The sequence below is a fragment of the Acomys minous genome, assembly GCF_964271855.1.
Source record: "Acomys minous genome assembly, chromosome: 16".
NCBI classification, from domain to species: domain Eukaryota; kingdom Metazoa; phylum Chordata; class Mammalia; order Rodentia; family Muridae; genus Acomys; species Acomys minous.
In genome coordinates, this window is record NC_140498.1 from 4,406,391 (window position 1) to 4,424,807 (window position 18,417).

Sequence of the window (18,417 nt, forward strand, 5' to 3'; positions counted from 1 at the left end):
AAAGTTCATGATGACTATAGATCGTGCTTTTTATCATTGTAGTTGCTCTTCATCTGTTCTCTGCTTTAAACCTTAGACTCCACATTGATAATTTTGTCCCTTCTTTCTGTCCGTACTTGCCTAGTATTTGCTTTTCCCTTTCTCTTTTTTGCTTCCTTCCTTCCTTCTTCTTCTTCTTCTTTTTTTTTTTACTTCATTTTAGGCAGTTTCTGGTAAATAGATTATTGCTTTAAAATATTTCTTTTTAATTATGTGTATTGTGTTGTGTGTGTGTGTGTGTGTGTGTGTGTGTGTGTGTGTGTGTGTGTGTGTGTGTACCACATGAATGCGTTACCCCTAGGTGCCAGAAGGGGGCATTGCATTCACTGTGACTGGATGATTGTTAGCTGACGTGTGGGTGCTGGGGATCAAACACTGGTCCTCTGCAAGAGAAGGCAGTACTCTTGATAGCTGAGCTTTTTGCTCTAGACCTCCACTTTAAGGTCAAAAATAAAGAGCCAATTACATTGTTTTCCCTGCAGTGCTGGGAGGTAAAACCCAGAGCCTCATGCATGCTAGGACTCACTGTGCTACTGAGCCCCATCCCGTTCCTGTGTTTTATTAGGATTCCATCCACTGGAAGGGAGTGAAACAGTGCAGTGGTTTGGTAAAATGTCCCTTTCTGGTCTTCTTCCTTTCCCGTTCAACTTGGTTGAGTGGTTTGTTGTTTCCTTTTTTAGTTGATTTGCAAATTCTGTTTTTTCTTCCTACCTTGTTCTTGTCTGCTTTCCCGGTGTTTGCAATCAATCACATACTCTTGCTATCATAAGGCCATAAGGAACCAGCTGGCTCCTGCCCGGCACTCTGTTCCAGCATGGCCTTCTCCCTTTACTGCAATAACCCAACCCGAGACTTGTACTTCCGTTGTTGTCTCCCTCTGCCGTGCCGGGGACATGTACTCCTCTCTGCCTTCCAAATGTGCTGAAATAGTTAGGTTCTCCCCACCCGCTCTTAGAGTTCCAGTCCTATACACTCCCTCTTCGGCCTGGTCCTCCATGGAGGATGGACAGTTAATGGAATGCAGGACCTCCCAGCCCCCCCACCCCCTCACCCCCTCAGCCCCCCTACCCCCGCCCTGCCCCCAGATGCACTGTCATCCCCTGTTTGTTTTCTGTGCCCTCTGCCCTGAGGTCTCTACTCTGTGTTTGTCAAAGCCCTTCAGGCATGTGAGCGCTAAGTCCTTGCTCAGCCAGAAATATTTCCTTTCACCCCAGTGGGTGGCAACCTGGCTGGCCTGGGGCTCTGAGGCTCTCAGCATCTGTAGCTGGTTTCCCACGCTCTCCTTGCCCTAGGGCTGCAGGTGAGAAACCCAGACTGTTCTTTTTCACGTGAGTGTCTCTTGCTTTTCTTTCTTTCTTTCTTTCTTTCTTTCTTTCTTTCTTTCTTTTTTCTTCTTCTTGCTGGAAGATTCTCTCTGACCTTGAAGTTCAGAAATTTTAGTAGATACCAGGGTGTTCAGCTTCGCCTAGCCCCCAAAATCCTTTCCTTCTACACACTCAGGTCTTTCTCTGGGGTGCCATCTTGTATTTCCCTTGTTTTGTCTCTTGCCTTCAGGTCCCTCTGGTTGTTTGTTGGGGTGCCTGGCTCTACCTCCTCATTCTCCTAAATTTTCCCTCATGGTTTGCACCTCTGTCATTTTGCTCTATGGGCAGAGGTGTTCAATCTTTTAACATTGTGACAGTTTCCCCTACAGACATGCTGGGTCAGTATTCACAGCTACCCCGGGACAGGTGCAGGCAGCAGATTAGACACACCCGGCTGCGGTGTGAGGTAGTTCTTTCCTCTTTATCTTTCCACTTACTCACTCGAGTTGCAACAGTGACCCTCCAAACCTTCAGGTCACCCACTAGACTTTCATTCCAGAAGGTCACGCTTTTCAGCTTCGATGCTGCCCATCCTCCCTTAAGGTCACTGGTGACTCTGGCTCTGCTCTGTGTCCGTAGGAGCTGCTCCCCTGTTTTGTTTGTTTTTTTTTCATGCTCTGTTCCTGTGCCCTCTTTGTTGTTGTCACTACTTTGGGGCAGGCTCTCACAACAGAGCTCAGGATGGCCGGCCGGAAACTCATAGCCTCTCAGCTTCTTGAGCAATGGGGCTAGCTGTGTGAGTCTCTGTACCCCTCTGGACCCTGTTGTTGCTTTTTCTGTTTCTGCCCACAGGCTCTGATCTTCCCTCTCTAGCATGAGAGTGATTCCTGGGATGAGAGAAGGGACAGTGACCTGGGCTCCCAAGGGTTGATGGTGTGACATCTCTTGCCCACTTTTGTCCACCCGGCTCTGTCTCAGAGGAAGAAGGGTAGCCCCCATCATTGCCTAAGCTTCTAGGGGATCACAGGGAAGTTTGGGGTCAGGCTTGTTCGAGCTTGCCTCAGCCCTCCACGCACAAGCAGTTGCCAGGCCATCAAGAGGCATACAAACAAAATGAACAATCAAGCCTAGGAGCAGAGAGGTGCCGAAACTGTTTTTGACACTGGAAATCAGCGATCTGAGAGCTCCAGATGTGGACTGGGGCTCGGGAAGCCAGCCTGGGAGCACATAGCACAGGCCCTTTCCTCCCGTGTTCCGGCTCTGCTTGTCTCTGTGGCTTGCCTGACCCAGCCAGTTCACTCCTGCCCCAGGGCCTTTGCACCTGCTGCTCCTGCAGCCTGGAGCCTGCTTCCTTCCCTCTCTCACCTCTTCCTCTTAGGTCTCTTATATATTGCTTATCGCTCACGCACCACCCTCTTCATCTCCCTGACTGGCCTTACTCGTTGTGCCCTTTCCCACTGTGTTGCACAACACCTTATCGTTCTGCTGTTGTCAAGCCCCACAAGCACAGCCACTTTCTATTTGTATTTTTGTTGTTGTTGTTGTTGTTGTTGTTGGAGACAGGGTCTCCCTATGTAAGCCAGCTGGCCTCCCACGCTCACAGAGATCCACTCTGTCTACAGAGTGCCGGGGTTAAAGGCGTGCGCCACCACTTACGGTTCTTATTTGTGTTTTTTTTTTCCCAAGCACACAGTAGGTTTTTATTAAATATTTTCAGGATGAATTAATAGGTAGGTGATGAGATGAGATGAAAACCCTTGGGTTTACTGAAAGTACCTAACCCACTGGGGATGGGTTAAGGCTGGGGAAAAGAGGGGCCCAAAGGCCCCTGCCCACAGCACGGTGTGACCTCCGCTAGTCAACGAGTGGAAGTGATGGGAGACTCAAGGCGGCAGCGCATGTGCAGGAACAGAGGTGGCATCTCTTGGAGCAGCTGCCCTTCTCTTGGGTGCTGTACCCGTCAGCAGAGCAGATGCCACCTGCACCACTGAGGGTTCCTGTAGGACCTGAGATCACCGTGTCTACCGCTCGGTGTGAGCAACCTCCAGGAAGATACAGCTTAGCGTTGCTGGAGAGGTGGCTCCGTGGCTAAGCACACCTGCTGCTCTTGCAGAGGACTTGGCTTAGGTTCTCGGCACCCACGCGGGTACTCACGTTTATCTGTAACTCCAGTCCCAGGGGTCTGACACCCTTTTCTGACCTCTGCAGGCACCGGGCACACACATGGCACACATGTACATGGAGACAAACACACATAGAATCAAAATGAATCTTCAACAACAACAACAACAACAAAACAACAGAAATACTGTAGGTTCTCTGTGGTTCTTTGTGGTTCTGGGGCTTCCTGCACCCCACCCCTTTTCCTAGCTCCCGGCTTTCCAGAAGACCCATCTGTCAGGATGGGCTTCAGGGCTGGGTAAGAGGTGGGATGCTTGCCTAGTGAACAAGTGCCCATGTGGGGTGCTTGCCGCTTTTCTTCCCTGCTCCTGCCACTTAGTTCTCAGCTCATCTACGGTTCTCCATTCCCGCCCCCTCAGATCCTATTACGAGGCAATAAATAGATGAAAAGAAATAAAAGGTGCTTTTTCTCCAAAAAGAGGCAAGCTGAAGGGGTCCTCCTTGGTGTCTGTAGTGTGGGTCGCTGTCAGCCCTGGCCCAGGGCCCTTTCCCACCAGGAAGAGGTGAAAAGTGGTTATTTACAGCAGCAGCCCCGTCTGGTCTTCTTGGGTCTCCTGGGTACCTGCCAGGGCTCCAGGCCACTGTACCCTGGGGAAGGGCAGAAAACCACAGCTTTGTCCTCCTGGTGCAACGCTTCACTCTCTGTCCTCCTCCGGGCTATGCACAAGGAACAAGAAAACTTCACATGCGTCCCAGCTTCCAGAACAGTGTTTCATCTTTCCCCAGGTGTGGGGTTGAATGGTGGAGCCACGAGGTCAAGGCAAACTGCAAAGACAAAGTATTTTGAGTAGAACTGGGTCTATTCCTGGCCAATCTAAAGAAATGCTCTAAAGAAAAAGATATCAAACATGGCATGTGAAGTCCTGACAGGTGAGAGCCCCACGGAACCTCTGATAGCTGCCCGTGGCTGGCCCAGCGCTTTTCCCCTCCCCCTCCCTGCCGTGGGCCTGCTTTCTCAGCTGCTGGGCAGCCATGAACTCATGCACTTAGATTCTTATCCCAGCATCCCCTACAACTTCTGCTCCCCCTGACCTTACCCCTGTGTGCCTGGGAATTTCAGGACATCCCCACCTGGGTGTTTTGTGACAAAAGTCCTCGATTATCTCTTTAAAGTCGGTCTCCGCCATAGACCGTTGGGACTGTTGTCACAGAAGCATGCTGGAGCCTTATTAATGGCAGGAAATTATTTCTCATGGCTCTACAGGATGGCACCAGGGGCCGCTTAGGTCAGGTTATGGGGAGTCCTGTTCTATGATGCAGAGTCAGAAAGAGCACAGGCCCTTCTTGCCTCTTCTGGTAAGGGCACTGTTCTAAAGCCTAACCCCTCATGCCGCGACCTCGGGGCTAGAGTTTCGACTTAGGAACTGAGGGGTGGGGGTGGGGGATATGAGTCACGTCTTGTCCGGTGGTCAGCTGTGCTTATATAGTTGACTGACAAGCCCACAGCCCACGTGGAATAGGGGCGGCCCAGCGGGCTGTGCGGGTCAGGCGTCAAGCGGTTCTGGCGGTACAGTGATGGGGGCACACCTTGGGAAAGGCACCCGGTGTTGATTGTTGTATGTTGCCTTTAGAAGGGCTGAGCCGTAGAAAAGCATTAGGAAAATAAGCCAGATGCAACCCGCAGCCCCTCCGTGTCTCATCACTTTGGGTATCCGTTTCCCTATCCTGGTTTGTATGTCTTCACATGCACGCAGAGTACATTGCGTGTGCGTGTGTGCATGTATGTGTGTGCGTGTTTGCATGTGTGCATGTACGTGTGCGCGCGAGTGCGTGTGTGTATGTGTGTGTGTGCTTGTGTGTGCGTGCGTGCGCTTGTGTGTGCATACTTGCATTTGTGTATGTGTGTGTGTTTGCAAGTTGCCTTGTTAGATTCTAAGCTTCTCATTTCAGACTGTAGACCGAAACCACTTTCCCAGCTATTTACAGATAATTGGAAAATGCAGTAAGACACAAAAAGCACCACTGGCAAAATGGATAAAATGAAGCCCGCGGTTACTCTGTTTGCTTTTGGGACCGGTGTGGGATATGTGGCATTCTTGCATTTTAAAGTACAAGTACCCAGTGTTGACTCAATTTGAGAGAGATTTGCTGAGCATTCTGTCCATAGATATAGTTAAAGGTGGATGATAATGATGTGAGATTTCCCGACAGCTGACTCAGTGGACCCCTCAGGGGCCTGGCTGCAGGGCATGTGGGTATAGTCAGCCTTCAAACATCACTTGCCCTCTACTGATTCATTCACATGAGTTGGGGTGGGGGTAGGGGGGTGGGGGGCTAGGGTAGGGGCGGGATGAGGTCAGTCTTTTCTTGTAATTACTTCCTAAGTGACATAGCATGACAACTGTTTACATAGTGTTTGCTTTGTGTCTGTATCATAAATAGTCTAAAAATGACTTGTAGTCCACAGTCACAGGCTTTGCCACCTTCTGGGACCCTGGCAGCAGTCCCCTGGGTATCCATGAAGGCCTTTTCTGCCTCTGGATTTGTATACGTGGATTCTGCAGAACCGTGGGTGAAACCATTGGTGGTCCTGAGGGCAGGACCCCATGTGTGTCTGGCTTGTGCTATAGTCGCTGTGCCCTGCCCTTACACCTGGCACATCACTGCTTGGGGGTTGGCATCCTATCAGGTGCTCATGGTCTCTGTGTCTTTTCAGGAGGAGTCGAGTCCAGGTCTTTGGTTCGGGGTGTTGGTGGCCGAAGTACCAGCATGAAGACACCCCCTGCTTCCCAGTCCAGGCATGGGCCCTTCAAGACCATGCCCCTGAGGTGGTCCTTTGGTCACAGGGAGAAACGACCTGGGGCATCTGTTGAGTTAGTGGAATACCTAGAGTCCAGGAGAAGACCCCGGTCCACCAGCCAGTCCATCGTGCCGCTGTTGACACGTGCTGCTGGCGGGGAGGAGACGCCAGCCACGCCGAGGTCCGATGCCACCCTTCCTGCTAGCAGTGAAGACGGCAGTCGAGCCGTTGGGCAAGGAACAACCGGAGTGCCCCTCTCCTCGTGCCACCCCAACCACCACCCAGCCCTGGGGTCCTTAGACAATGCCCCGAACACAGCCAGGGCACGGACAGGAAATGCAAGCCAGGATATCAGGCTCCCCAGAAAGTTCGACCTTCCCCTCACTGTGATGCCCTCGGTCGGGGATGAAAAACCAGCCCGCCCTGAAGGCCAGAAGATGACAAGCTGGAAGGGAAGTGGCCAGGTAGGAAGCCAGAGTAGCCCACCTTCCCCCTCCACTGGGTTGCTCAGAAACTGTAAGACTGATGGCTCAGGTACCTTACCCAAGATGAAGCCTAAGGCTGCCCTGGGGGAAAGGACCGCTGATAAAGACAGGGGACAGGGGACATTCACCCTTCTGAAGTCTGTGTTTTGGAAGAAGGAGCATAAGAGGACCGTGAGGACCGAGGGCTCTCCACCCGCACCCCAGGTCTCCTTGGTGAGTGACAGGCTGAGCCCTGCTTTGAAGGAGAAGGCTCGAGGTTCATTTCCTGCTCTCAAGATTCAAGAGAGCCCGACCAGGGCGCTGGGCAGCCACACAGAGAGGGACATCCGATCCGCGCCCAGCTCTCTCCACCTTCCCCGCAAAGCCAGCCGGCCCCCGAGAGCTAGTGCAGCTGGTACCTTGCAAAGAACCATTCCAGGAGAACAGAATTCCTATGGCACCCTGCAGAGGGTGAAATACCACACCCTTTCCTTAGGTCGAAAGAAATCCTTACCCGAGTCCAGCTTCTGACGGGACATTTCGGTGTTGTGTGAAGCTGGCATCCCTGGGGCTGTGCACTGAGAATCTGTAGGAACTTGTGTCCAGACTGGATTTTCTGGAGCCTAGTTCACTTGTGATCTGCAAAAGGAAAAAAAAAAGTTTGTTTTCTGTAACTCTGTGTCATGCCCCAATAACCCAATGTGTCAAATGGTTGGGTTCCCATTGTTGGGTTTTGATATAGCCTGGCCACTAGATGGTGCTGCTGAGCCCAAATTGCCACTACAAGGCTAAAACTAGTATTTGGTGTATGTAAGTCCAGGGCATGAGTAGCTCTACTAAAAAGGCTCTGTGGTGTCTTGTTAAATACTCTCACCAGCTTGCTTGCTCCTAACTTACACAACCCACCTCCTTCCTTCCTTCTTCCCTCCCTCCCTCTCCCCTTCCTTTCCTCCCCTTCCTTTTTTTTTTTTCCTCCTCTTCCTGATAAAGGGCTTGTAAGGAAAAACTTTTTTTCTTTTCATGCTTATCTTGGATAGGTGTCAAAGATGCCAGGAAACGAAAAGAACAAGAAATAAAAAGATTGGCAGTGGCGGTGAGAGACAGGAAGGAGATGATTTGATATTTTAGGAGAGTTATTTAATATATAGCAAGATAATTGTATTACAGCTTTTCAAGGTATTTTAAAAAGATAACTATTTTGATACCAGAATAAAAGAAGTTTTTTAAATGTAAGTAAGAGATCTATGTACAATTTTAATAAACTTGTGTCTGTGAAACATGAAAATGGCTGACTGATTTGCTGAAGTCTGGGAAGTGACTCACTTCGTTCCTGTTGCATAGTCACAGCCCGTTGCTATCTGCCAGAAAGCAGCTGCCTGTGTTTTTTCTAAAATTAAAAAAAAAAAGCTCCAAATTAAAATGATTTGTGCCTCCATCCATCCTTTTCTTTCCTTGATTTAAAATATCTTAAATTTGTATATCATTTTGAGACAGTCTCACTCTGTAGCCCGTACCGGGTCTTATACTCTTGGCAAACCTCTTGTCTCAGCCTCTAGCTTTTGATTTGCTGTTTCTGAAGAAACCTTGGATACACATACACACACCGCTCTCCCTCTCTCTCTCTCTCTCTCTCTCTCTCTCGGGAGGGCACGGGCACCTGTGAGCCTGAGGTTCCCTGGCAGAGCCTGTGTGTGTGTCCCGCCCCCCACACCCCTGTCGTGTGCTCACATTTGTGTGTCAGGGCTGTTCTAGGAATATCTTACAGTTTCCAACAGAGACCTTGCAAAGCCTAGAGCCAGGACCGGGGCCAACTGCAGCTCACTGGCAGCCTCTCAGGCAAACATTCTCTAGAGGTGCTTGCTTTCTCGTGGGATATTTCTCTAAGACTCCTGGCCACAGGAATGCAGTCTCCCCCAGACCACAGTGGCTTGTTGCATGTCTCTGCAGCTTTTCTTTTTAACCGGAAAGAATGGGGTCCCCTTTTGTTCCCCAGTGAGAAAGACAATTTGCCTTTCATCTAAGCAGCAGTGGAAAGATAGAGCTAACATACTGAAGAAGCTGGAAGACCCAGTGACCCAACCCCCTGAGGTCCCCAAGTCCCCTAGCAGGCCTGTGTGTGGGCAGTGCAGAAGACGTGGCTGATCATTTATTCCTGGGGGGGGGGGCAGGAGTTCAGGAGACTTCCTCCTGTGCCCGGTTTATTCTCCTGTTGGCCCTCAGAGCAGTTGATTCCTACTCCAGCATCAGTGTCACTCTTTGCTCGCTAAAATCACTGTAACTCAGGTCTGTACCCGGGCCTCTCTCCCCTAACAATCTAGACTCAGATTAGGAGAGGGTCCCAGTTGTTAGCAATGTTCTCTGATGTACCCCACCCCACCCCCATTGGAGCATCTACTCTAGATTCGTAAATAACTTCAGGGTTTACAAAGAGGCAGTGACACTTGGACCTAGTAGGTATCTTTTAATAGGACTCAGACCTCAGCTGGGCATGGTGGCACACCTTTAATCCCAACACTTGGCAGGCAGAGGCAGGCAGAGGCAGGCAGATCTCTGAGTTCGAAGCCAGTCTGGTCTACAAAATAAGTCCAGGACAGCCAAGGCTACACAAAGAGACCCTGTCTCGAAAAACCAAAACCAAACCAAACCAAACAAACAAACAAAAGACTCAGACCTCTCTCTAATCCTTTTCCTGGGCCTGCTAGGTGGAGCTGGTAGGAAAGAAAGGTCGTAAGAATACAGCATGGGTAATGGCTGACTTCAGTTCCTACCCAGATTGGAGTGTAGGACGGTGTTACATAGCCTTGGCTCGTGCCTATAGCTATGAAGAGACACGATGACCAAGGCAACTTAGAAAAGAAAGCATTTAGCTGGGGGCTTGTTTACACTGTCAGAGGGTGAGACCATGTCCATCCTGGCAGGGAACATGGAGCCAGCAGGCAGGCGTGATGCTGGAGTAGTAGCTGAGACCTCACACCTGGTCCCCAAACAGAAGGCAGAGAGAAGAGTGTAACACTGGGACTGTCCCTGGATTTTGAAGCCTCATAGCCCACCCTCAGTGGCACACCTCCTCCAACAAGGCCACACCTCTTAATCCTTCCTGAACAGTCCACCAACTGGGGACCAAGCACTCAGGTATATGAGCCTACGAGGGCCATTCTTATTCAAGCCACGACAGCTGTGCATCCGACTCAAGGCTGTAGACATCGGGCTTTGCTGGAGGGTGAGGCAGAACAGAACACCCACGAGACCCGTGTTTCCAATCGTGACACTCCCATGGGAGCTTGTAAGCCAGGGTCAGAGAAAAGTTGGGGAACTTTTGAGCCAGACAGCTAAGGCAGAGGTTGGGTTAGTTCTCTGTGAAGAGAGCTCTTCTCTTCCCACGGGAACCCTCGCCGGACTCTGCCTGGGTCCAGCCAGCTGCCTGAGGCAGGGTCACCGGTCTGATGCTCATAGCTCAGCCTCATTCCTAAGGCGACCTTAGATTTGAGGCCGTCCTCTTTCCCCTCAACTTGTCTATTAGAGGTGTGTACACACACACACACACACACACACACACACACACACACACACACAGCGTGTAGGTCTTGGGCTGGGAGGTCACACAGGTGGTGCCAAAAGTGCCAAGGATCCTGACGGTCAGAGGGAAAAGCTGGAACGCCCTCCTGGAGAAGAGCAGGAATTTCATGGTGACAGTTCTGGGGACCTTAACAGTGTTGTACTAGCTCCACCCCTTCAGAGGATGTCACCTCTATTGAGCCAGAACCTTGTCCTGCTTCCCAAGGGGCGTGTCTACTTTCCTATGAGGATAGCAGCTCAGTATTTACAGTCATTGGATGCAAGGCATTCCTTAAGCACTTTATTATATCAGCCTGTTTAATTCAGTCTTCTAAAGAAAATATTCAACCTCTGTGTGTGTGTGTGTGTGTGTGTGTGTGTATGTGTGTGTGTGTGTGTGTGTGTGTACACACCATGGTACCTTTGTGCCGCAGAGCACATGTGGAAGTCAGAGGACAACTTAAAGGAGTCAGTACTTTCCTTTCACCATGTGGGTCCCAGGAACTAAACACAGGTCATTGGGCTTGGTAGCAAGCACCTCCACCCACTGAGCCATCCTGCTGGACATAGGTACTGTTAACTCTGCTTTACGGATGAGGGAACTGAGGCACACAATGTTTAAGTCACCTAAGGTCACACAGGTAGTAAGCTGCCAGAGCCAGGATTTGATCTCACCTGATCCTGGCTCCGTGGCTCTTTGTCTCAGTCACTAAAAATAGCAACACTGCCCTCTCTGAAGTAATCCTGTCAGTTCAAACCAAATTAGGGCAGGCAAGCATAGGGGATGGTTTAGTCACCCGGGACTCTGCTTGGTTTGGATTAGGCTCACACACACACACACACACACACACACACACACACACACACACACACACATAGACAGACAGAGCTCACCACCACTCAACGATTCAGTTGGCAGCCTAGCTCCTCTCCATGTATGTACACCCCTCTTTGAGCAATGCACCTGGCGACCTCAGTCCCCCACCCACTTAACTGAGCTACATGCACCCCTATCTCGGCACAATGGGACAAGTTTCTCTTACTCTTGCAACAATTGAACTTATACAGTTTCTGTTCAGATACATTCCCAATGCATTAGGAAAGGTTGGAAAGGCTGATCCAGTTTCAACTGGTCTGAGGAAGCCGTGTGCCAAGTTTTGCACTGTCCTCAAGGAAACTTCAAAAAAAAAATCCCTATCATCTTATGCCTGTGCGTACTTGGGAATGCATATGATTAAAATCAGGTGCATTATGGGAAGGGCCATGCACCAGTAGGAAAATGGTAACGTGACATAACCTACCAATAAGAACAGAGAAGCATCTTCATTGGACCTCTTAGCAACCTAACTCCTCCTCGTGAGGCCAGAGAGAGGAAGCCTCAAGCGGAAACCAGGGCCCGTGAGTACTCTCCTGTGTTCCACAGTCAACCTTGATAGTGCACCCCTGCCTGCACTGTGCTGTAGCTTCACTTTCAAATAAGCTGCTTGCTATTCTGATCCTTTGAATAAGAAGCCCAGACCCCAGCCATGGCTGCCATAACTGCTTCTGGCCTTTTCTGTTCACCAGAATGGAGAGTGATTCACTTGTTAGATCAAGAGCTTACCCCTGGGGGCCGGAGGCTTTGTGTATTCATTCCAGCAAGAAGACGGCATCTGAAAAACTCCATTGTCACTGGACTTTCTATTCAATTAAGACTTTGATAAATTCTCTAAATCTCGTATTTGCACCAAATTGGGGAAGTGAGTGCAGACGTGACAGGAACTGGGGCACACCGCAGGCTGTTTTCTGTGTTTGTGGCCTTGACTTTGATTCTTCCTGAGGTGCAATTTTGTTTTGATCCACCTTAGTTCTTTGGTGGAATTGCTTGGGTGACACTAGGTGATGCTGGCCCGAACTTAGCATAATTGACTGTGAATATCTGAGACACCACTGGACAGTAAATACCGCCTCAGGCTCGCCAGCATAAGGGGACACGAAGGACACAAGTGGCTGCCTTTAATCAACCTGCAGCACTTGGAAAAGACAATGTAGTGGATGTAACCAAGGTAATTTCAAACTCCAAGTACTAATAGCATAAATATATGGGCCACTTGACACTGTGCCAAGGGAGGCCAGCATCAGAGTCTGCCACTTAGTGAGACAAAATGACCTCTCAGGATGTTGAAATAGCCTAGAGAGAGACCTAATTTTCACTGGGGCCACTTGGCTGACAAAGCCTCCTAGGTCTCTGAATCCCTGTGAGGCAAATGGCCACTGTTTCTTTCTTTCTTTCTTTCTTTCTTTCTTTCTTTCTTTCTTTCTTTTTTCTTTTCTTTCTTCCTTCAATTAATTTACTTATTCATTTTACATCCCAATCTCAGCCCTCTTCTCCTCCCATCTTACCCTCCCACCCTCTCCCCCCCCCCCCCCCCCCCGTGTTCCCCACTCCCTTCTCCTCAGAAAAGGTGAGCCTCAAGCCCGTACCAATCCACCCTTGCACAGCAAGTCACATTGGGACTAAGTGCATCGTCTCACACTGAGGTCAGACAAGGCAGTACAGCTGGGGGAAAGTGATCCAAAAGCAGGCAACTGCATCCATGGCAGAGACAGCACCGTTCTGATTGCTAGGGGACCCACATAAAGGCCGAGCTGCCCATCAGCTACATATGTAGGGGGCATAGGACCATGCATGCGCTTTGTTTGGTGATTCAGTCTCTGTGAGGCCCCATGGGCCTAGGTTAGTTGGTCTTCTTGTGGGGTTCTTGTCCCCTTCGGGTCCCTCTATCCTTCCCCTACCTCTTCCACAAGATTCCCTGAACTCCACCTAATGTTTGCCTGTGGGTCTCAGCATCCGTTTCCATCCGCTGCTGGGTGGAGGCTCTCAGAGGACAGTCATGCTAAGGCTCCCGTCTGCAAGCATAGCAGACTATCGCTAATAGAGTCAGGGGATGGCTGTCTTCCATGTTGTGCCAGTCATTGCTTGGCCATTCCCTTAATCTCTGCTCTATCTTTATCCCTGCAAATCTTGTAGGCAGGGCAAATTTTGGGTTGACAGTTTGTACATGGGTTGGTGTCCCCCTCACTCCACTGGAAGTCCTGCATGGACACTGGAGGGGGCAGCTTCAGTCTCCATATTCCCCACTGCTAGGTATCTCAGCTAGAGTCACCCCTATATTCTCCCAGAAGCCTACTCTACCCAGCTTGTCCCAGAGACGTACGTCCCCTGCTCTGTCAGTTCTCTCTCCCAGCCCTCTCACCTCTATTCACAGATTATATGACCCCAAAAATTCTACCAGAGAACTCCTATAGCTGATGAGCACCTTTAGCAAAGTACCTGGATACCAAATTAACAACAACAACAACAAAAAATCAGTAGCCCTCCTTTATACAAACAATAAATGAGCTGAGAAGAAAATCAGGAACAGTACCCTTCACAATAGCCACAAATTATATCAAATATCTTGGAGTAACTCGGGCCCCAGCTTCTTGTGGAAATGGCTGGGAGAGCTGAGACAATAAATGTGGACAAATAAAATAGTTCCTGCCAGCATGTCTACTTGTTTACCTGTTGACTGACTAATTGGTTTTGGAACTTGCTCTGAAGACTGGGCTGGTCTGGAACTCAAGGAGATCTACCTGTCTCTGCCCCGCCAAGTGCTGGGACCAGTGCGTGGAGGGTGAGAGCCACCACACCCAGCCTAGATTTCACAGTGTGGCTGAAGCTGACTTCGAACTCCCGATCCTTCTGCCTCCATCTCCCTGGTGCTGGGACTACAGGCGTGCGCTACCACACCCAGCATCATTCTGCCTGGTAAAAGACAGAGTCAGAAGAAAAAGTTAACACTCTTTAATGCCAAGTAGGATTCTATTTTTTCATCTCTGGAAATATTTGGGGGATTTGAAGTTGTTCCCAGTAGAGAGGCTGCCCGCTGACTTCATTTCTGGAGTGCCAGCCACGATCCACGTTGTGGGCGGCTACCATCCAGGAGAGCTGGTTATGTGTCTGCTTTCTGACCTCTGACGGTCAATCGCTTGGCCACCGGGGTCAGGTTCTCATTTGAACAGCAGCCCTGTATATGGCAGTGTTTCGCTTGAGGATAGCCACGAACCACTTTTAATAGAGCTTGTTGCTGACCCCCATGCATCTGTCAATCGTGGCAACGTGGAAAGGTTGGGAGTGTGTGCAATATTGTGAGAGCTACGCCTTCCTGCTTGAGTGCTGATGTCTGAGTGTTTTCTTTCCTTTCCTTTCCTTTTCTTAGTATCTTTCAGTTCCATTTCTTTTTTCTTTTTTGAATTTAATTTTTTTTATATTTTTGAGAATTCCATACATGAGTCCTATATTTATAGCACTTCTCCGCTGTGTTCCACTTCTACTTCCTTTCAAATTCATGACAAGTTTGTCATTATTACACACACACACACACACACACACACACGCATATACACGCACACACCATACTAAGCCTATTTAGTGTTGCTCGTGTGCACATATGTTTAGGAGAGATCACTTGGGCTTGGATAACCTATCAGGGAGCTCATCCCTGGAGAAAAATGATTCCCCCTCTCGCAGCATCTATTGACTGCCTGCATCTCTTAAGGTAGGCGGGTTCCGTTCCTTTTTCACTACAGTTAGCTCTGGCTTGTGTTAGTCAGACCAGCCATCTCTGAGACCCACAGCCGGCCGGTCTTTGTACTAGATTCACTGGTAAATACATCTACCCAAGTTACATTTTATCCCTCTTTATACCTATGTTAGAGGAACTTTCTAGGTGGTTCTCAACGCCAGTCTTCTGCTGTCACCCAGGCCTGTTTTCTCTGAAGGCCGCATGGAGTTCTGACCTCAGCTGCTTAAGGAGGCAGCAATGTAAAGGCCTGAAGGAAATGGCTAGCCCTTCCGGTAGGGGGCCAGACAAGCACTAAGGGGAGAACTGAGAAAGGCGGGGGTGGGGGAGGTGGGGGGGGAGCGAGAGGGGAGCGAGGGGGCGGGACTAGGGGGGAACAAGGGGGGCGTGGGGGGAGCGAGGGGGGAGCGAAGGGGCGGGACTAGGGGGGAGCGAGGGGGGTCTTAAGAGTTTTGAATCTTTTCCTTTTATTTTTTTTTTCTTCCTGAAACAGGGTTTCTCTGTGTAGCCCTCGCTGTTCCGGAACTTGCTCTGTAGACCACTCTGGCCTCAAACTCAGAGAGATCCGCCTGCCTCCGCCTCCCAGAGTGTTGAGGTTTAAAGGCATGCGCCACCTCTGCCACTGCTGCCACCACCACCCAACTCTGTTGTACCTTCTCTGTCCCCAATCCCACGGGCACATCTCATTCTTCTACCAATCTGCTCCTCAGGCACAGACTTGACGAGATTTCCAGTTCAACCGGTGGGCTGTAGGCCAGTAGCCTCCATGTGATGCAGCCTTGAGAAGAGTCTCTCCAGGGTGACCTTCTGGGTGAGGTTGGTCTGCGTGCCGGTCTGCATGGGGTTGTCTTGATTCTGTAGCTGGCATATGAAGAGCCAGTCTGAAGAGCGGCACCATTCCCGGGCTTGGCATGCTGGACTGTGTACGAAGAGAGAAATCCAGCTGAGTGCTAAACATATTTACATCCATCACTCTTGCCTGACAAGTAGCCAGCACTCCAAGTTTCTGTCACAGTGACTGAAAACTGACACTATAGATAGAATCTGTGGATTTATTTCCCTTCAAACCTGAGTTTTGAGGGTTATTTACGTATATTAGATACAAGTCCTTTAAACACACACACACACACACACACACACACACACACACATCTATCTTTAAAACTGTGATTTGTCTTTTTTTTTCCCTTGAATTATCCTTTCAATAGTATTTCCAATGATTTTCTGCTACATTTTCTTTTCCTACTTTTTTTTTTTTTTTTTTTTTTTTTTTTTTTTTTTGGTTTTGGGGTTTTAGTTTTTCCAGACAGAGTTTTTCTGTGTAGCCTTGGCTTTCCTGGACTTTCTTTGTAGACCAGGCAGGTCTCGAACTCACAGAGATCCACATGCCACTGCCTCCCCGAGTGCCAGGACTATGGGCATGCACCACTGCGCCTGGCTCATTTTCTTTCTTTCTTTTGTTTGTTTATTTATTCTTTCTTTCTATTTATTTATTTATGCCACCACGGCCTGGCTCATTTTCTTTCTTTCTCTTTCTTTCTTTCTTTCTTTCTTTTTATTTATGAGACAGGGTCTCACTATGTAGCTCTGACTTTCCTGCAACTTGCTGTATAGACCAGGCTGGCCTCAAACTCAGGGTGCTACATCTTCCTTCCTTCCTTCCTTCCTTCCTTCCTTCCTTTCTTTCTTTCTTTTTTTCTTTTCCGTGTGTGTGTGTGTGTGTGTGTGTGTGTGTGTGTGTTTTGAGACACGGTTTCTCTGTGTAGCCCTGGCTATCCTGGACTCACTTTGTAGACCAGGCTGGCCTCGAAATCACAGAGATCCACCTGCCTCTGCCTCCTGAGTGTTGGCATTAAAGGCATGCACCACCGCCGCGAAGCACTACAATGATTTCTTATGGAAACTTTAGATCAACGATTTATTTGAGTTAGTTTTTTAAAAATATGTAATGCTAGAAATAATGCTTCCTCCCTGACCTAGTTGTCTGCCTTTAAATCACCTCCGCTGTCTTGGTAATTTCCCTTTTAGGAATTCTTGAAGTTAGATAGTTTGGGTTTCACGGGTCTAGTCTTTCAAAAGTTATTCTGGACATTTTAGGTTCTTTGTATTTTCATGTAAAATAGAAAAATCTACTTCTGATTTCTACAACAATAACAAAACTTTTCATAATTTTACTTGAGACTCGGTTAAATATTTAGGACAACAGGGAAGCTAGTCAGATAGTTCTTTCATTAAAGCATTTTAACAACCCATGAATCTCCAATCCATTGGCATGGTATATCTCTTATAGTAGTTAGGACTTTTTATCTAGGTATCTAAGTACTGGGCTTTGTCTTGTTTTAATGTTTTCCTGTTTATTGGCCAGTTCCATGTCATCTCTTGAGAACTGTTTGCTTCATTAGCGCATTTACTGAGACCACCTAGCATCTTCTATGAACTTTGACAGCGTGCATCTTTCAGAGGTTTACGTGGCTCATTTAAGTTGTTCAGTTCACTGGGATAATGTCCTAATATTGTTCCTTGAGATCTTTTTACCCTCTAGCGACATTTCCTCTCACTCCTGGTATTGAAATTTTGTGTCACCTCTCTGGCTAGGGAAGCTAACTGTATGGATCTTTTCAAAACCAGCTTTTGGCTCCCTTGACTTTCTTTAGTACCATTTTCTAATTGTATCTCATTACTCTGTATTCTTATCTTCATGGAATTTATTCTGCTTATCTTAGAACCACTAATTAGTTCCCCCCTCATTTGTCAGGGTGTTACTACATAATTCTGGCTACCCCGTAACTCACAGAGATCCACTTATTTCCTGAGTGCTGGCATTTAAGGTACCACTATCCTGGGTTTTGTTTTTGTTTTTTAATTTAAAGATTTATCTGTTTTTATTTCATGTGTGCGTGTGTTTCCCTGTATGTGTGTATGTGCATCACATATGTACAATGAATGCCCATTGATGCCAGAAGAGGGCGTTGCTTACAGCTGCTTGTAAGCCATCATGTGGGTTCTGAGACCCCCAATTTGGGGCTTCTGAAAGAGCAGTAAGTTCTCTTAACCATTGAGCTATCTCTCTAGCCACCCCCCCTTTTTTTTTCATTTCTTAAGGTGGACCCTGGAGCCACTAAAGGATCAGAAATCCCTTTTCTTCTCTGTTGTAGACAGTTAATGTTATGAATGTCTCTGAAGAGCCGCCCCAGTGCATCTGACAGATTCTATTATGCCTGTGTTTTAATTCACATAAAATGCCATCTGACTTCCCCCTTTAATTTCCTTTTTCATTCATGCATTATTCAGAAGTGTATTTTTAGTCTTTAAGAGGGGAAAATAGGGACTCCAAGTTCATCTGTGGTGGTGGGAGCGTGAGGTTCTGATTTGAGATGAGGAACCATGTGGCTGTAAATAGGCTTTCTAGAGTGGCAGACAAGAGGTGGATAAGAAAGAAGGAAGATGAGGTGTCAAAGAGGGAGGGGTACTAAGGAGCCCCCGGCTCCTCCTATGTTCACTGAGGCCCTGAGCGCTTTAGCCATCTGGTG

At 48.6% G+C, this 18,417-nt stretch overlaps 1 protein-coding gene across 3 annotated transcripts in view; it reads left to right on the forward strand.

Moving 5' to 3' along the window:
* The window catches only part of USP43 (ubiquitin specific peptidase 43), a gene marked incomplete at its 5' end in the record, with an annotated part of 67,164 nt that extends 59,170 nt beyond the window's left edge, over window positions 1–7,994 (forward strand). For all 3 annotated transcript variants that reach the window (XM_084761855.1, XM_084761857.1, XM_084761856.1), the window contains one exon: window positions 6,181–7,994. In XM_084761855.1, coding sequence (XP_084617981.1) covers window positions 6,181–7,259 — 1,079 coding nt within the window. In that variant the 3' untranslated portion in view covers window positions 7,260–7,994. The remainder of the gene's footprint in view (window positions 1–6,180) is intronic.
* Between the last annotated feature and the right edge of the window lie 10,423 nt (window positions 7,995–18,417).